At 53.7% G+C, this 19,643-nt stretch overlaps 1 protein-coding gene across 4 annotated transcripts in view; it reads right to left on the minus strand.

The window, feature by feature from the left end:
- Nucleotides 1-669: 669 nt before the first annotated feature.
- The window catches only part of CBFA2T2 (CBFA2/RUNX1 partner transcriptional co-repressor 2), a 66,826-nt gene continuing 47,852 nt past the window's right edge, over nt 670-19,643 (minus strand). For 2 of the 4 annotated variants that reach the window (XM_075517431.1, XM_075517432.1), the window contains 9 exons: nt 15,578-15,819; nt 13,354-13,443; nt 12,587-12,768; nt 11,686-11,939; nt 10,890-10,975; nt 9,625-9,820; nt 7,640-7,708; nt 7,084-7,274; nt 671-3,869 (listed from right to left, as the gene is read on the minus strand). In XM_075517431.1, the coding sequence (XP_075373546.1) occupies nt 3,585-3,869; nt 7,084-7,274; nt 7,640-7,708; nt 9,625-9,820; nt 10,890-10,975; nt 11,686-11,939; nt 12,587-12,768; nt 13,354-13,443; nt 15,578-15,819 (1,595 nt within the window). In that variant the 3' untranslated portion in view covers nt 671-3,584. Of the gene's footprint in view, nt 3,870-7,083; nt 7,275-7,639; nt 7,709-9,624; nt 9,821-10,889; nt 10,976-11,685; nt 11,940-12,586; nt 12,769-13,353; nt 13,444-15,577; nt 15,820-19,643 lie in introns of all 4 variants that reach the window. The other 2 variants (XM_075517429.1, XM_075517430.1) reach the window with 2 other exon arrangements.

Genomic DNA, 19,643 nt, shown 5'->3' on the forward strand with positions numbered 1-19,643 from the left:
CCCCTGGCAGGCTCAGGCAACCAAACAGCAAATGCCCCCGCCCGGGGTGGGGTGAGCACAGCGCCTGACCCAGTGCCCGTGCGGGACCCATCCTCCTGGTGCCCAATTATTTACCTAATTCTTGGTAACTGCTAATTTCCCTGGCCAAAGCCACAATTTGCCGTGATCACAGGGCAGCAGAGGCAGCTCCAGCCCACTGCTCCCCCCCGGAGCCACACGCGAGGGGACCGGGGCAGCGCTGGGGCCATCGGTACGGGACGAGCTGTGCCCGGGCGCAGCGGGGTGGGTTAGAGACGGGCACCCAGGGCAGCCACAAATGGCAGAGGTGCAGCAGGCGTTGGCTTTGGCTTTGGGATTACTGAGCTGCCGGCTCGGCTGGCTGCAGGGGACACCAGCCGCCTCCCCAGACTAGTGCGGGGTTTCACCCCCAGTTTTGGATTTCTTAACCACTGGATTAGTGTTTGCAGTGGCCTGGAGACCGAAATCCTCAGATGAGGCAAAGGCGTGCGCAGCGGGCATCCTCAAGTGGCTGGGAGGGACACAGGGCTGGCGCTGCAAGCCAGCTGCGACAGCACCTTGCAGGCTGTTCCGTGCTCAAATGAAAAAAAACCAACAAAACAACAGCTCAGAAAAGAACATGTTTAAACGTGAACCCAAAGAAATCCCAAATCACCCAGCGCGGGGCTGAATGCCAGCTCTGCGTGCAGGTGCTCCCTCCCCACAGGACCTGCAGCGGCATCAGCACCGCAGGGGAGGCCGGCTTTGTCCCCCGCAGCTCCCCTAGCCACGGCCACGGCCTGGCAGCGTTCCCGCAGAAACCCCGACGGCCCGAGCCCCGCAGCAAACCTCTGCGCCTTCCAAGAGAGGAAGGGGGAGTTGTATGATGAATATAGTCTTTTTATTGACTACTTTTGAGTAGAACAAACTAAATACATCTGTAACAGTTCGGGTTCCTTTATACAGTACATTAAATAAGTTATGCACAGGAATGAAGTAACAAATTTCTATTACAGAATTAAATGTCAAAAAAAATAGAAACCTCAACCCAATGTCTTCCCATGTCCGAATTTCACATTTATCATTCCATGTTAAAAAAAAAAAAGAAGCAATCATTCTAATCATGACTGTTAGTATTTCATTCATTTACACTGGCGTTAATTTTAGTACACGGCCATCAAAGTTGCATGAGAATTATGGAAGACAATCTATTTACAAGCAATTTCTTCCAGCCCTGCCCTGCCCTTCTTTCCCCATCCGACCTCGCGGCAGTTGGCCGCCGCTGACCCACAGCGTGCGGTCGGGACTGCGGTGAGGACTGGGACGTCGCGACCGGACTTTATTTACCTGAGGCAGCTCCGACTTTGCACGTGTCCCATTAGGGCGGGAAAGCCCTTCAGCCCCCTGCTCCCGGGAGAGGAGCAGGGCTGCAGGGGCAGCCCCCGGCCCAGGCGCTCTTGCAAGCCCAAAGCTCGACACGGCGTCCTCCTCCGTGCTACAGACCCGGGCACGGCCAAAGTTTTTAAGCCTTGCCGCAGCGGCACGGCAGAGCCGCTTCCCAGGGCCTTCGCGACGGGCGCAGCACGCAGGGCAGCACGGGGCTGCTGCAGTTCGGGGCTGACCCCGCTGCCTCCGCCTCCCCTGGGGTAAAACCCCCCGGGCTGGGTGGCACCTTCCCCGGGCCGCTGTGGCCTCGCTGCCGCTGCAGGTCAGGGTGGCTCGAGTGCCACCCTGGCTCAGGGCTGCGCCAGCCCAGGGGCCCAGCACCGTCGCGCTCGGCTCCCAGGAGCCGTGTCCGTGCGAAGGGCTCTGCCGCAGCCAGGAGCCTGGTGCCGTCTCCTGGGGGACACGGGAGACAGTCCCAACTGCCACTCGAGAGCTGTCTTGAACGCCAGGCGCCTTTGTGGCTTGTTTTGTGTAAGATGACCTTGCAGACATGGGAATCACCCGCTCTATCCCACGACAACAGCTTCTGAAACAGCTTTCCCTAAGGGACAAAGCTGGTTCAGCAGGTCGCTCATTTATGCCTGGGCAGCCAGCAGCCAGCTACACCATTGCAATCTCAATGATCATTCATTACGTCTCTATTATTCACCTCCAATTGAAAAAGTGATCAAAAATAATCTGGGAATTACTCGCCTCATTGGGCTCCAGCCCAGCAGTCGTACAAAAACAGTCACGGAAACATGGCTTGGCTGAATAGATGGTTTTCTAGAGCCTGTTTGTGTGCAGCATGGAAAATCGGTGCCGCTCCCCAGAGGGCACCTGCCCATCCCTCTCACGGGCTGCGCTTCTGATGACCTCCGTGAAGCATCCGAGATGAGCCCTGCTGCGCCCTGCAACAGCCCTTCTGCGGGTCAGTGTCGGTTATAGGGTTTGAATCCCTCCTTCCGAGCCACGGCAGGGACTCTCCGAGCGATGAATCTCCCCAGGCTGGCCACGGCGTCCCCACGGGACCTCACTCTCTGAGCCTGCACTTTTGGGACGGTCTCCAAAGGCCGGACGAGGCGGTGGTGGCTGCGCATCCCTGGGCGTCTCCGGGGAGAGGAGCACAGCCGGTGTCGGAGCAGCACGGCAGGAGCCCCCGGGGCCGGGGGGTAAGAACTGATGTAGGAGACCAAGTCCTGCATTTATTTTAACAGTTTGGCCAACGTGGTGGAGAGAACGGAGTATAAATAACCCATTGCAATCGCGTGAGGATCTCTGTGGTTAAAAACAACGGCAGTAACTCAAACCAGCAACTTCCATGCAGTCAAAAAAAATCACTTTCTGCATAGCAAAATAACGGTACCCAGGTGGAAAGGGCAATAACCGGCCACAACCAATCCAGGTTTGCTCTGCACCTTCCCCCAGCAAAGGTCCCACCCAGGGTAACATGCAACCGTCTGTCCCGTCACAGAACGGGATTAAAACCAGGCCACGCAGAAGTGACCGTCCGTACTTCCCTGGTACTGACATTTGGTTTAGAGCAGACTAATCCTCTCCTCCCTCTCTGCAACCATCAGCTGCCATCCTGCAGGCAGGAGAAGAGAAGAGAGCTCGGCTTTTGCCATCGCACTAGAGGACGAGATGCTCCTGCTGGGAAATCGGCTCTGGTCTGTTCACAGCAACAACCGGCCAGCACGGCCAGCTGAGACGCCACTGTCTGGGAGCAAGGAAAAAAAAATAGATGCATATTATGGAAGAAAGGTAGCTGAAGGAGGAGGCAGCTCAGACACCTCAGGAAAGGAGCTTGAGCACGTTTGACCCATGAGGATGGGGCTCAGCATCTCCCGCACGCGCCGGCAGCGCTCTCCACCGAGTCCAGGTCCCCCCGAGCGAGAGCCCGGCCTCCCCAGGTCCCCAGGGATGCTCTGGTTCCCCCTGCAGAGACGGGCGCGGAGGCACCGCGGGCAAGGCCGGCCCCAGTTCTTCACGAGCCACAAAAGAAAAAAGGCAGAATGAGATGGCAAAGCCCGAGTGTCGGCACTCTGAGGAGGCGGCGCGATGTGTCAAATGTGTCAAGTGATACAAGTTGCTGTGGGGTTTTCTTCGGCTTAAAAAAGCCCAGGGAAACTAATCAAATGGACTGAACCAGAACTTCCCCTTTAGAGTCCGTTCGTATCTATTGCTGTCACGGATGCCGGGGTGGAGGACCGGGAGGTGGTCGCCGAAGTCTTCTCGAGGGCCGGGCTGGGCACGCCGTCGAGGCTCTTGGCGGCTGCCGATCGGCTCGTGGGCAGAGCCAGTGGCTTGCTCTGGCCGTGCAGGCCTTGGCCGCAGATTCGGTGGTGCCTCTCCCAGTCCTTGTGCTGGCAGAAGGAGCCGCAGTACCGGGCGATGTTGCAGCCGCTGCACGTCTCGCTGGCTTTGCGACCGCAGTTCCAGCAACTCTGCAAGACCAAAGACGCCACACTTCAAAAGGGGTTTAGTTTCCAAGAGCTGCAGGACGGTGCTGACTCAACAGCTCTGGAGGGGACTGTTCATCCCCCTCTGGCCTAGATTGGGTAATATTAAAATGAGCAATCCATTAATTCCTGCTATTTCACGGCCCTTTGCCAAGGGTACTAACCCCTACTACTCTGGTCTGCCCAAAACCGCCTGCCAGACTGCACCGGTCACATCCTCTCCCCTAGATCCACCCAAATGCACAGAGGAAACAGCAGGCAAGGACTAAAAAACATGCTGCAGATGCTGCTATTCGGTCTTTTTATTTCCTGTTTTAAGCAGCTCTATTTTGGTATCGTTCCCAGCCAAGTGCTCTCTGCAGGGATTACAGCATGCTGCACAGGCACCATTTGCTTTGCACCCTGCCTAGCCGCACAAGAGGTCGGAGCAGGCTAATTTGGAAAAGAAAAAGCTCGTTTGAAAGCCTCCCAGCCAGGTGGAAGCACTGCCAGAAGCCCGAGCTTCAATCTGGAAGCGGAGCAAAGCCCCTCTGGCCGCTGGGAGAGGCGTCAGCTGGTGGGCTTACGGCGTGCCACCGCTTCCTCCTGCGCGTGGGGGCAAGGGGCCAGCGCCGGGAGCTGCGGCTGCAGCTGCTCCGAGGAGGGGAGCCGGCGGATTAGCTTTCCTGCAGCTGGACTTGCACGTTAGCAATCGCATACTGGGGAGGGCAAGTTCAGCTGCGGAAAAGCAGCCTCCACCAGAGCCTGCCCGCCTCTAGTCCTGCCTAACAGGGCACCTTGGGCTGGCCACCGCTTCCGCGACCACAAGCAAAAAGCTGCCGAAGCAGGAAAGCGGGGTGCTGGGAGATGCTGACCTGTATTGGACAGCCCTGTTGCGGGGAAGGGCAGTGAGGTTCCCTGCTCCCGGGGTCTGCACCGGAGCCGCCAGCTCCCGGCGATGATTTACAGGCTAGCAGCGAAGCGCCAAAGCGAGCTGGTCGTGAGCGAGCTGCTCCAGAGCCAGCGCAGCCCCGAGGCTCCTGGGGCTCCCGAGAGAAGCAGGACTCGTGACCAAAAAAACCCGCACCAAAGCCTGCGGTAACTCTTGGAAAACTGGGTCACTGCTTTACAGCTGTTTACACTTCAAGTGGTGTTTTTAAACCGTATTTCAAAGGTTGCACGGTGTGCCAGAATACATGACAGCTTTTCAACGTGGCCTTCAGAGAAGAGCTCCGGGTGCTGGGGAGATGGGGCTCGCGCTGGCAGGGGGATGCCCGGCTGCTCCCGCACTGCTCCCCGGGACAGCCGGAGGAGGAGGACACTCCTCTAGTATTCCCCTATGGAGAAGTCATTACTTGCCTCATTTCTTCCATGGCTTCCTGAGCAGTTCCACCCACTCCCATCATGTGTTACTGACCGGTGCATTTGTCCTTCAGTGATTTCATCAGGAAGCAGTATAGACATACTTCTCTGTAATACCATGTGCTGGTTTTGGCTGGGATAGAGTTAATTTTCTTTATAGTAGCTGGTACGGGGCTGTGTTTTGGATTTGTGCTGAAAACAGTGTTGATCACACAGGGATGTTTTAGTTGTTGCTAAGTAGTGCTTCTACTAAATGAAGGACTTTTCAGCTTCCCATGCTCTGCCAGGTGCACAAGAAGTTGGGAGGGGACACGGCCGGGACAGCTGACCCCAACTGCCCAAGGGGATATCCCACGCCGTATGGCGTCATGGGCAGTATATAAAGCTGGGGAAGAAGAAGGAAGGGGGGGATGTTCGGAGCGATGGCGTTTGCCTTCCCAAGTCACTGTTACGCGTGATGGAGCCCTGCTGTCCTGGAGATGGCTGAACACCCGCCTGCCCATGGGACGGAGTGAAGGAATGCCTTGTTTTGCTTTGCTTGTGTGCACGGCTTTTGCTTTCCCTATTAAACTGTCTTTATCTCAACCCACGAGTTTTCTCACTTTTACTCTTCTAGTTCTCTCCCCCATCCCACCGGGGGGGAGTGAGCGAGCGGCGGGGAGGGCTGAGCTGCCGGGGTTAAACCACGACATACCACCTGGCATTTACATGGCTCCTGCTGTGCACAGGGACCCCGGCACCAGACCTTCCCGAGGCCCGGTCAGCAGGGTGGACAGAAACCCTCCCGGAGGAGGGAGACGGACTTGCTGCCCGCGCAGTCCCAGTGGACATTAACTCCACATTCCCATCGGATTTTTTCTCGGCAGAAACAAAGCCTCTGCTCTTGCATTCATGCAGCAAAATTAAAACAAGAAGCAAACCACACGTGGATGGGACATGGCGGCACAGGAATTAGCCATGCAATTCTCCTTGCCCAGTCCGGCTGAGACCTCCAAAGCTTAACGAAGTGAGCTTCCAGTTAAGCACCACTGAAGGTGACTGATGATGGAGGAGTAGAAAGAAATTCTCTGAGACACCCATTCAGCAGGCGTTGCTGGCTATGACAAACTAAGAGTCACCCCTTCTTTTCCAATGTGCAAATGTCTCACTAGGTGTCACGAGGCTTTCCGTAACGCAGGGACAGCCACCCCACACAGACATTTCCTAGCCCCGTACATATGGGGCGGCGTAGCAAGAGCAGTGGGGAGCCTGGTCCTGGAGGTGAGGTGACCGCACACGGCCCAGGCCCGTGTTTCGGGAGCCAGTGAAACAAGAACATCCAAGACAATACATACGCACCAGGCTGGTCTGCACCGACACAGGGTGTGGTATAGACCATCGGGTACGCGTAGCTTCACCTGCAGCCTAGTTTCTACCCTGTGCTATTTTAAAGCCCACAAACAGCAATTCCTCTTCTGCACGGATCAAGTGCCCCACAACAGCAGATTTCTGAGCTAAATGGAGAGCTGCATCCACCGCACCCCTTTCTCTTTGCTTCCACACCTCCCTCAATCCCAAGAAATCCCTGGTCGTTACACTGGGTCCAGCTCACGGTGCCCAGTGGTGCCTTCACATGGCTGTTGCGCACACGCGGGTGCCACAGACACCATTTAGGCTGATTCCCCTGCCAGCAAAATCAAAAGCAAAAGGGTTTTTTAAATGGTATCAGTGCATCCCTTTAGTTACTGATTGGAGAGAGACTTCTAAAAGGAAAAGGGATGGGGGACCTGGATGCAGGCTCCGAGTCACTGCTGGGCAGGACCTGGAGACTTTGTGAGTCTTTGAAAGGCCCTTCCTAGGATGTCCCCTGACACCTTACCTCCGTAGACTCCTCCTGTTCGTTTATCACTAAGAAAGCATCCTCGGTGGCCTGGCGCTTGGCGTCCGCAATGGTCTGCTCCATTCGAGCCCTCTCGGAGGCAATCATCTCAAACGCCTTCTGCTCGGCCTCTGCCACCGCTTTCTGCACCTCCGACATGGCCTGGCGCTTCACCTCGTTCACGGCTTCTTCTGGAAGAAAAGAGCAGCTTCACCCACCCGCCCAAGGAGCGGGGTGAGCTCTGAGAGACATCGAGACGCAGCAGCGTGTTCCCTGCAGCTGGGACGGCCATGGGTCACGGCCAGCACCAGCATCATGACCGCTCCTGGGAGCGGCGAGGCCAGGCTCAGCCCCACGGGATGCCCACTGGCATCGTACAGAAGGAGCAGAGCCCTTCGGAGAACCCAGGCTGGGGGCATCGGTAGCCAGATGTGCACATCCTGGGGCGTTCCTGCAGCTGGGCTTCTCCTGTTTCTGCAGAGCAAGTCTGCAGCATCTGTGTTTACCTCAACCGATCTGGCAGAATCCCTCGCCGACGTTACTAGCAAACACTTACCAGCTTTTTTCCATATCTCTTCAGTGACGTAGCCCGTTCCCGACCTGCTGCTGAACTCCCGCAACGAATCTGTTGGAATAAGGGACACAGGGAAAGGTTGGCAAAGCCTCGTCTCACACAACTGCTGCTTAAGTGCCCAGCGGCACCTCGGTACATCGTGGGGCAGGGAAGAATTAACCAGCTAAAACTCAAAGCAGAGGATTCCTACAGTTAAAGCCATTCATCAAACACTCAGATGATAAATTACAACATTTAATTAGTGCCTTGCATAATTTATGACACTGTATAACCCATTTCCATCTCCTGGTATTCTATAACAACAGGCAATGCTTATAAATATATGCCATCAAAGATCTACACTGTCCAGCGACTTAGAGCATCAATCTATACGACCAGCAGTTTACATTAAACGCAGCACTTCCCCCTCCCAGGGGCAATACGAAGGCTTGAATTGACGGATAAACTGTCCTGCAAGACCCCTTACGGCAAGAGGCATATACATTCCCCAGCACCCACAAGCCTGCCCAGAGCCTACGTGACAGATGGGGACGGTCAGGCGAGGACCTAAACACAGACTGCAGTCACACACGGAAGCCTTTCAGAAGCCTTGTCCTGCGTTCTACCTGCATCCCTTTTTTTAAGGCTTCAGAGTAACTTTCTGAAGGGCCAAAACAAAAACTCATTCACGTAAAGGCTGGTGGGAGAACCGAAGCACTCCAGGAAGGCGGTGAGGTTATTTAAGCCTGCGGCACACCCGGGGATGCTTCTTGGTGTTTAACCGCACCTTCTCACAACAGCGATGGAGCTGGAAAATTAGCCCTAGGTCCCACAAGGGGAGAAACCATCAACGATGTTCCCAATTTATAAAAAAAATTAAATTATATCACCTTTAGCATGGGGCTGTAAGTATATTAGTCATGATACACGTAAATATAGAAGGGCTAAAAGCTGGCTGTGCTCATCAGGTGGTCACACACCCCCAGCCACCCCGCGGGCTCGCCGCACGCCACTGCACTTACGGCTGGAGCCACGGGTGCCTGGTTTCCGAGAAACTCGGGTTAACATATTCTATTTTAGTTCCTTCCGCTTGTTATTATTTTCTCAGGAAACACTTGTTCTTGCTGTCTGGGAACTATCAACTTGTTCGATTGCAGCTAAATCTGGGCTGGGCTCCGATTTGGATGGTTCTTTTTGACATGCAGGAGGATTCACTATTTTGCATACAAACAAGTTGAATATATATCAAATTGAGATTTTTAGTTTGACATTTATTCTTACTGTTAGAAAACATCCATTTTTTTATTAGCAAATGATCAGGGCTTTTTTTTCAGCCCTTGATTTGCAGCGTATTTGTTTGGATGGAAATTAGAATTACACCCAAACGCACAAAATCAGCATTTTAGACTTGTTTCTTGTATAGGGTCAAAACCCCTGCATAGTGGGCTGGAAAAATAGTCAGCTTTAATAAAGTTAAGTTGACTCATGACACAAAAATAGAATTCATAACTCAGGTAGTAGCTCTTACATTTACAGCAGTCTTCGGTATTTTTAGAATTAGTAGACCTTGACATTTAAAATCCTTTAGGCAAGGCATACTGGAAGGGGAAGAGCGGGGGAACCAACCACCTCTCCTGCCTTTTCACCCTCTGGTTTCTCAGCTTTGAATGAACTTGGCTCGGTTTGCAGCAAGTACGGCTCAGTGACAAGGAAGATGCTCTTCTCCTGGCACCAGCAGAAGCTGCTGCTGCTGCCCAAAGGTGCCTTCAGACGTCAGCAGCGCTGCTTCCAGGAGCTCGCCCAGGAGCTTCCACGTGTCCAACGACTCTTCTCTCTTCCAAGCTTCGAGAACAGTTATGCACTGCTTAAGTATTTAATTTATATTATAATTTGAATATATTATCATCACTTTATGCCTAATATAGCTTTGTTGTAATTAGACACCTACTTAGAGAGGTCCTGGCACAGCACGCCCACCCCTCGCTTACCGCTGCCGATGGAGTCGGAGCTGCTGGGGCTGTGCTGCCTGGAGATGAGCTCGCTGCCCGCCTTCCGCGGCTCGGCCGTCTCACTGCACCGCCTCTTCCAGTAGTTGAGCTCTTCCCGATCGGCCTCCTGACAGCGCCGCAGCACGGCCATCGAGCGCCGGGTTTTCTCCACCATCTCCATGATGCAGTTCAGTGCCTGCAGGGAGGAACGTGTTTTCAGTCTTGCTGCCCGCTCATGGGGTCAGCTCCCGAATTTCTCGTTGGTACCGCAGGGACCATCCCAGGAAGGTGAAACACGAGGTCATTTCACAGGAACGCGCTCTGAGCACAGTATTTCGCATGATGCAGTATTCAAGCAGGCAGGTAAGACTGGGTCCCGTGTCCGCACGTGCAGCAGCAATGCTGAGCAGCACCAGCTGGGAAGGAGGTGATCACACCTGCACCATGGGTTTAGGTGGCATAGGAGGTTTAGGGCCATGCTTCTAAAGGTGGAGGTGAAAAAACCCACTTTCCTATGGGGAAGGGCTGGCTGTGATCCTGGTGCCAGCTCTCCATAGCCACATCCCAACTTGCAAATATTCAGCTATGGGGCCTCTACTCCACACTCCCCCCACTCCCCAAAACAGCTTTAGAGCATAAGCAAGCACGGGGTCTCTCTGTATTTATGACCAAAATTGAATTTCAGTCCCACCTCTTTGGGGGAAACACTCCCGTGAAGTGCTTGGATGAGCAGCCTTGCCCAGAGGGAAAAAACAGACTGCAGGAAGTCTGCCAGAAGTACCAAGCCTTGCTGTTGGTACCTAGCTGAGGCCCATAAAAGGCTGGCAGCCCAGGAAAAAAAGTCTTTAAAAAATAACGATGGGTTTACTTATTCTGTAAACTCCACATCCCTGCTGCACGTAGTACATCTGCACGCCTGTCGGTACCGCGATGGCCCGGCCTGCTGCAGAAAAGACCCGTGCGGGGACAAGGTTGGCTTTGGCTGCTCAGACAACCAGGGCAGCGCATGGCCGTGCTCTGCAGAAGCTCCCCAGCTCCAGACGCTTCATCCAGAGCAATTTTGGCTTCTACTGACCAGGGGCAGAGAAAACCTGCCAAGAAAGTGCTACTGCTCCTATCTGCCCTCCCCACCATCCACCTTCTTGTGGTGGCCCCTAGGAAAGCCTGGATAAGGTATCAACACCACGAAAATAACAAATTGGAGCAGGTGGAGCACTGGGTTGCTGCGTCCCACAGAGCTTCCCCCAGCTCCTGCCATTCCTTACATGATCGAGATGCTTCCACTCGTCGGCCCACTCTCTCTCCGTTAAGCGGTGGTCCACCAGCTCGTCCTGGTATCCTCCATTCAAACCTGCAACAAACCACAGCCAGAAGAGGGATTAGATGGAGCGAGCGCTTTCTGTGCAGCAGAAGGTGGCCCCGAAGCAATAATAAAGAGCTGTATTTCCAGCTACATATAGCTGGGATTTTAAAACACATCTCAAGGAGGTGCCTCTACAGGGGCAATTCCACGCCAGTGCTTTTATCCTTGTCTGTGTCACTGTCTCAGAAGTGCTACAATCCACTCACGGGTCTGGATCTGACCTGCTTGGGGAGCTGGCTCCCTTATTATAAACCCGCAGGAGCTCAGAGCTCGTGATTCAGGCTGCCCTGTTGGAAACACAGCATGCACCTCCCGCACACCCCTGGGGAGAAACAGGGCGGGGGGTCAGGCTCTGCTCTCCTGCTTTAGTGATCTTGGACAAGTTAATTTCTATTTCCCTGCCCTCCATTCTTGCCTGCTGGGTTGGCTATACTCAACTCACATACCAGATCCTTCCTTCTCATCCTCGGTGGCTCCAGCCTTTACATGTATATAGGGAAATACAAACTCTCAACCTTCCCGTTTTTAACCTCCCACGGTCAGTTGTTTTCTCTGAATTCCCTGCAAAAACTCTGCTGAGGACGTGCCCAGCATTACACAGCTCTGGATGCCAGTGGCCAAGCAGGGACCAATGTGGAAGCTCAACTGCTGGACCTCACAGCTCCTACGACTAAAAAAAGCCCTCCAGGCTTTCTCACCAAGACCGCCGTGCCTGTCCCGAATCTCTCTGTGCTCCAACATCTTGCTGGGGTCCCTGTAGAGGTGGGAGGTCGCGATATCTTCCAAGGTGTAGTGCTGGAGGGGCGGTGGGGTGGGGTGGAACTGCCCCCCGGGGTTCATCAGGGGGATTGTCAGGGCAGGGCTGTGCCGGGGCGCGGGGCTGATGGTGCACACCCTCTTGGCCGGAGGCTCCGTCGGCAGCGGCTCCCTCTCAAAGCTGCTGTCTTCCCTTCTGCAACCACACCAGCAGAGAGAGGTATTCGTTAGCACTGCATAACCGTACTCGGAAAGGGAAAGACGCAGATTTTGAACCAGCAGAGTTTGGGCAGCGATGATTTTACCAGGGGGCAAAGGCATGGAGCTAAAACAAACATGCTGAACTTGTGAACAAATCCACAAAATGACCCTGTCAAAGAAAAAGTTCGAGATGCTCGAGTGTTGTGATTCATCTTTCTGAGCATGACCAAATTAAAATTTCACAGTTTTTATGAATTTGAGGCATGCTCCACATAATTACATAACAACTTTTAACTTGGAATTAAAAAAGTGGTGAAAACGAACCGCATCCTTCCCAGCCCCGACAGGGCCTGCGCTCGCCGCCTGGGCAGGTGGAGAACAGCTCAGCTCTCCGGCTCAGGCTCTCCAGTGCTACCCAACGAGTCCCTCTGGGACAGAACCTGCCTGAAAGGGGATCCCAACCTGAATTCACAGTGCAGGAGGAGCAATCATCGGTGTCTTATTAACAGCCAGAATAGTTGTTGGGAGTGATAAGATCGCACGGTTTACCCCTGGATGCTGCTTGAAGCTTTGACAGCAGCAAAGCTGAAACAAAAGTCGTGACTTCAAGAACTTGGCAGGGCGACGAAAGCCGTTTTTTACCTGTCCGGACTGTGCCTCTTCCCATTCCCGTTCACCTCGATCAGCAGCTCGGAGGAGTCAGCGGGGGACGTGGTGTTCGTATTCAGCAGGATGTGCTCGTGCTGCGCCAGGTACTGGGAGGGCGTCTGCTTGGCAGCCCGGGCGCAGTGCAGCAGCTCTCGCTGCAGCAGCGGGAGGTTGGCCTGGAAAACAAGCGTGGGTCTGGTTTGCGCAGGCTGCGGGCAGGCGCTTCCAGCCGTTCGCAGAAGGTTTGCTCTGCACACATAATACCTCAGAGCAGTAACACCTAGAGCCTGTGGCCCCCACTCAGGATCCTCCAGCTCCTGGGGTCTGAACTGTCAGATTTACCTGGATTTTCTCAAGAGCTGAGGATGGCCTGATGTCGGCGCACCCAAAAACCAAGTGTCACGGGAAGCGCTCTGTGCTTCCAGCATCTAACCAGCCCAGACATGCTCCGTATGCCAACACTTCAAATATCCTAGATCTGAGCATTTGCAAATAAGATTATAGGATCAGAAGCTGCCGAATGGAGCTTGGTTTGTCTCCTTTATCCCTAACATACAAGCAGACATATGTGGCACTCATTATAACGTTAGCTTTCCGCAAGCCAGTCCCACATGGCCACCGCTACAGTCTGTGCAGTCTGTCTTGGACTTTAACAGAATTGCTGTGGTGCTTGAAATGAGAGCTTTCCCAGCAATGACACGCTGCCAAATGGCACAGACCGGCACACGGAGTGTCGGCAAGCCCCACCAGCTCCCTGTCACCTTCAGAAAGGGGATCACAAACGGCCGGAGGGGGAAGTTCGTCGCCTCTTGCAGCTTGCAGTGAAATTCCTCAATTGTCACCGTTGAGTTCTGAGAAAAGAAATTAAGAAATGAAATGACAATTTGTTCTTATTTTTAGACACGTGGGAAACGGCTCCAAACGAACAGAACTGGAAGGGAGACTGCATCTGCCACTACAGGACTGACAACGTTTGCATCGGATCCTGCCTAACGCAGCCAAAAAGACTCAGGCCAATGGTGTAGAAATGCTGCACTAGGCGAGGGGTGAACGCTGTGCACAGCCGGGCGCTGCCTGGCCCAGCATCCTCCCAGCTCCGGGGCTGGGAGGCAGAGGCTGGCTCTGGGAGGCAGCAGGACCCAGCTGGCATCTCCTGCACCCGGGCCAGGTGGCCTGGGGCAGGCTGCGGGGAGCCAGACAGCGATTCCAGCTGCTCAGAGTTGCACACCTTCCTCTCCTCCTTCCTCCCTTTCAGCTCACCTCATCTAACCTATCCGTCAGCCTGCTGCTCACCCCGCTAGCACAGTCCTCCCCTGGCCCAACCTCGCACCCCCTGTGGCTGCTGAGGCTGGGTGCTCCCTGGGACAAGCAGCATTTGATAACCTGCACGTACAAAGTTCATCCTTGCAGCAATTACCACAATCAGTGCTGAGAACGACAGTCAGAGGAACCTGGACAGCTTATAATTTCCTTCCCAAAAGGGTAAGCTAAGGTACTACACCTTACACCCATGGAAATATATGTGCCTTCCTTCAGCAGCAGCAGCGTTTTACATCCAGTGCTCAAGCACTGCGAAAGCCCCCGAGGCCACGGACAGACTCACGTTTGCTCTGCCCACGCCAGCCTTGGAAGCAGAAATACTCCAGACTGCTGCAGTCTAGCTACCTTCGCTGCATGCTGGGCCTCAAAAGAAACGCGCCAAAAAGCAGAGATCAGCTCGGGAGCAGCGCTGAATGCCGCAGGCGGCGTGGTGCTGTGCTCCAGGGTCTCAGTCCAAGGTCTGGGCTTGCACAGCATTTCTACCAGTTAGTTTGTATACCTGCAACCATTAGATACAATTCCGCAGCAAGACCGGTTCATTTGGGTTTTGAAGGGTGTTTTCAGCTCTCTGTAGCTGCTAAAGGGCACGAGGGCATACACACGCTCTTTGCACATGCACGCACTGCCACCAACCCCAGCTCCTGCAAATCTGAGCGTGGGAACGCAGAAGGGTAGAAGATGCATAAAAGTTATTTACCAAGCCCTTTCCTGTAGCTGCACCTTCAGACTGCCACAGGCATGGATATGAGTGGAAGAATCAATGCCTTTGGTAATGCCAATACGCAATCACACAAAGCAGCAGCAGCAGCACACCAGAAGCCCAGACCTCCTATTTTGCAACAGCAGCCTTCCCATCCTCCGCAGACCTTGGCAATAGTTATCTTTGCTGTGCCAGTGGGCTTGTTTTAAGATATGCAGGAGCAGCCCATAAAGAGGAAAAAAGCCCATTAAATACATCACTGCGTATCAATAAATTAAATCTTTGAAATGTCATGATATTCTCTACACGCTCAAGAGCAGAGAAGGACCACCAGCTTTCCAGAGTGAGTCCCTGCTAGCGACAGGACCCTGCTTTCTCCATTACACCCGGCTGCCTTGCCAAGCAAAGTCTGAGCACAGTGAAGTCAGGACAGCACTAACAAAGCAGTGGCTTGAACTGGCATTTCTTTGTATGGAAGCAGATCAGAGGTAAACTGATCTGCGGTCGGGGTCAGCAATCATAAATCTGCACAAGCAAGAAAACACTTCCCTAGTACAAAACTACAGGCTCCTCTGAATTGAGTGAAAAGTTTCATTTACAAGAGGAAACGGAGAAGCTCAGCATAGCCCATGGCATCCAGCGAGGCCACGGCACCAGACCTGTGGCCTTTATAGAAAAGCTTTGTCCAAATCCTTCCAGGTTTCCTTAAGTTTAGCTGCACGCAAGCTCATGTCAAAGCCACTGGACAAACAGATTTTTGAAACCCACCAAAGACAAGAAAAAAAGAAGTCAGCAAGTTTACCAGAAAGCATAAACATTACAGAGTCTTGCTCAGTCAACAGCTCTGCTTGCAAAGATGCAAACAGATAACATTGTGTAACGTGGGCACGCGCTGGCTGCCAGGAGCCCATCGCCAAAGCAGCCTGGCAAACGCGAGGCAGCCTGGGCCGGCGTGCAGGGCTTACCACTAACGCCAGGACGAGGGTCCGGACCTTCTCCCCAATCTCTGGCGAAATGTCGTTGCCAAACTGCTGCAGGGTAGTGAGGAAGCGTTTCAGCTTGCTGAGCTGCCGGGCGCCGCACGTGGCCGGGAGCTGCTGGTTCGTCAGCGAGGAAGAGGAGGAGGAGGAAGGACCATTGCTAAACCTCTGGGGTGGGGACGGTGCCCCGTTCAGCGTCGGGGGAGAATGGTTTATCCCGTTGGGCACTGCAAATGGGAGACAGAGCAATACTGAGCATCAGATGGGCACGTCCCTGTGGTCTGGTGTTTAAGAGGATCCACCTTCCACCCAAGAGCCCGCTGCTGCTGGTTAATTGCTCCTAGCAAACAGGGCAAGAACCAGAAAAGGGGCTACGGCCAGAGCAGAGCTCACACGCTGTGCCGGAGGGCACCCAGCGATGGAGCCGGTCACTGGCAACGTGTGTGCCTTCTCCTCAGCCTTCCCCTGAGCTCGTGGGGATGCTCTGCAGCCACCAGCACGTGAGAACCAAGGCATCCGCAGGAGTTTTCCTTATGGGATTGCTCAGGTGTGATTTACACCAGAGCCAGTGACTGCCCCGGCATTTCTCTCCTCTGCTCAGCGAGCTTCGTATCCAGGGCCATCAAACACCAACAGAATTAGGGCTCAGCAGAGCAGGCACACCTCTATTCACATTTGAGGCAGCCCGGGGGGACACAGGGTCAGGCTGCATAAAGCCGCTGCTGCGGCAGACTGAGCTGTGCTGTACACTCAGCTCGAGGAATTAAATGTGCTTTAGCTCAAAGTTTACAGCCCTTGGCGAGAATTACCGATCAGCGTTTTCTGGCCTGTGCCAGGCAGAAAATTACACCAGACAACCCAACGATCCTTCCCAGCCCCATCGTTTATGGTAAGTCATCAGTGCTCATTACAGCCAGGGTCTCACCAGCAGATACTGCAGCTCAGGTGCCTCCACCTCACCCCGAGGAGGGCCGACAGCATCCTGCCCCGCAGCACCCACCCGCCACATCTCCCCGGGGATTTACAGGGAGTTTCGCAAACACAGTTGTTTTTTCCAACCTGGTCCCATCTGCAACTTTGCCTCCTGTAAGCGGCAAACATGTCGAAACAGACTGAAGGGCTGGAAGTTTGGGAACTCGACAAGGGATTAGAATAAATTGTTGACATCCCCACGCCGCTGTTGTGCAATCCAGAGCCCTGTCTGAAGAGCAGCTGTGTGCTGGGGCCCCAATTCAGTATAAACCCAGAATTTTAGAGGTGAAAAGTACATCGTCGTAAATATAGTTTTAGCTGATCCACTGGGGTTATCCTTAAAAACCCAGCCCTGAATCCCTTACGGATGCAAGCGCTGAAGAGAAGGCCACAAGCTATAAAAACCATTTCAAACGACGGCATTCAGAGGAGAAGCACTGAAGCTGCTCGGCAGAGCTGCCCCTTGCACGCAGGGCAGGGGAAGGTGCATGCTGTGATGGAGCAGCAACTTGCAAAAAAAAAGATGCAAAAATTTCTGCTGCAGCTTCGCAATAATAATGCCAAATCCTCATGACCCCAGTGAAGGTTTTTCAGAGAAGAAGGCAGGAACAGTTAAACCGCTCTGGGGCACGCCAGGGTCAGAGGCTGGAAAGGCTCCACACACCTGGACCTGCCGTGGTGAGCCCAGGAGGGAACCCGAGAAGATTAACCAGAGTCAGTTAAGATGCAAGGGAAAGATAAGGCTCAAGAGACCATCAAAGGTGGTTCCTGCTAACCAAGGGCTGACAGGCTCTTTGGGGGCATAACAAAGACGTGTCCTTTTGTAGACAGAGAGATGATGAAATGAAGGCGAAGGCCAGGATTGAGAGGATGGAGGTGCAAAGGCAAAGCGAGCTCATGCCTTTTGTTATGGAGCAAAGCAACCCGAAAAACTCCCGTTCACACCGGCTTCCCCAAAGCAGCAGAGGAACAGAGATGTCCTGCAGAGCCAGCAGGTACCCGCAGGGTTAGCTACCACAGAGTGCCAGCAAACGCAGAGCTATGTGAAAGCCAAGGCTTCTGGCAATTACTCATAAAGAGCATTTATTTCACAAAAAAAGTGTTATAAATGGGGGGAAAGCCGCCCAGAGAAGCTCGTCTCAAACAGCAAAGGACTGCGTAGCTCCGCGCTCTCCGGCAGCCACGACCGAGGCGCTTAACCCCCTTCTCTATTTTACTTCCTCTTATTCTTTCAAATGAAAGACTGGGGAGAGCAACGGGCTTTATTTATACCCTGGGAGAAGCAGGGGCTGCGCGACCCAGCCGGGGGCCACGGGGCTGCGGGGGACCCTTGGGAGAGGCTGCGAGGATGGGAGCGGTGGACGTTGATGGACTCGGGTGATGCCACAGAAGCGGAGCGAGCTGCGTCGGGTCGGGGCTGCCGTTAGATGCAGCCCCTGTAACCGCTCTCTGCGTTTTTAGGCTTACCCTGCCTGACCCTCCTGCAAACGGCGTTACCGCAGGGCGGCTGGCAGTTATCTGATCCTGCGCATCGCCAGGATCTGCTCTGCCACAGACCACAGAGCCAGGCTGGGACCTCTATTTCCAGGTGAGAAGACCGTGCTGAAGCAAGCGAGGTGGCGTACTGAGACCAGTGGGATTACTGGTTTGGGGAGAGGAGGATGCTAAATTCCTGGGAACGCAAAAGTCATCATCTAGGGCTACTGCATTAAATTCTGCCATAGATCCTCAATAGTCGAAGGCTTTCACTGGTGCTCCAGCCCTTTTGTTAGCAATCCACAGGCAGGCATGGCCTTCCTCCAGTGTGCTCCTCCTCGCCTGCCCAAGCCGTGGGCCTTTACAGGGCAGGGCGCACACCCGCTGACTCTGACCAAGACACTTCGGTGCAACTTTGGTGAGAAGCAAAGAAGCAAGAATGAACTTCACCACAGGTTGCATCTCTCATCTATCTTGGAAAGAGGCAATTAAGTCATCTGCAATCAGCAGATTCAGGCTCCTTGGCCCTTAACAGTGTGCCAAGCAACCTCGTTGGAAAAATTAATTTCTGTCACTTTGCTAATGGTCTTTTTCTGCCTGAGCAAAAGGAGAGCCATTAAAACCCCCTCAGCGCATAAAGATGTGGACAACGTGTCTGGCGGGATAACCCAGCGATTAGTGCTATTGCCAGCATCACGCAATACATTAGTGTGTGTCCTGAAAGAGGCTGGATTGTAAATCTCCAAAATCCACTGCCAGCGTGAAACTGTGAGATATCCCAGACACTGCTGTGGACAGCACAGCAATGCAGAACCAGCTAGGGAGACGGTCAGCGTGGGGGAAAAGAGGTGAGGAGAGCCTGGAAAATATGTACGTGCCAGGGTCAGATAACTCCATGCCCAAAGTAAAGCAGCTTTGCTCTGGAATAAAGCTTTTTAAAAGGCATTATATGGCTTAAATGTCGGCTAAGGGAGAAAAAAAAGACTCTAGGCTATAAGAAAAGGCTGTACATCCATCCCATCCATGGAGTCACCCCTGAGCAGCACCCTGCTAGAAGAAGTGGGTGCGAGGCTGCGCTAGGGCTGGGCAGGACCAGGGTCGACTGTGGCTTAATAGGAGATTATAAAGAGAAGATGGAGAAAAGAGACTCTGGATGGACAGCAAGGAATTTCTGAGGCTGGGAAATTAAAAAAAGGAAAACTTTCTAATCTCAGCTGCAGAAACGCTGTCTGCAAAGTGAGATACAGCAGAGCAGGAATTAACTCCTCCAAAAGATACAGTGAAAAGCTCAGCTCTTGGCTTGTTTGAAGCCAACCTGATAAAAGACTTCAATTTCTTAAGGAGTTTATGATAGAAACCAAGGCTGCACCTGCAAAGAGAAGGACTCAAGGCAGCACCAGGAGCAAGGTAGGAGCAGGCAGTGGGGTAGGGGGGATTACAGACCCTGTTATATGTCCTGCATACGTAGCAGGACAGCAGGAAAGCCCCAGTCCCCCCTTCCTTACAGCCGTGCAGCATGGTCAACACTTGCCATGCTGGCAAGCAGCCCTGGCCGATGGCTGAGACATCCCCAGTGACTTCTCCAAGCAGAGCCTTTCCTCCT

The sequence above is a fragment of the Mycteria americana genome, chromosome 14, assembly GCF_035582795.1.
Source record: "Mycteria americana isolate JAX WOST 10 ecotype Jacksonville Zoo and Gardens chromosome 14, USCA_MyAme_1.0, whole genome shotgun sequence".
NCBI lineage: Eukaryota > Metazoa > Chordata > Aves > Ciconiiformes > Ciconiidae > Mycteria > Mycteria americana.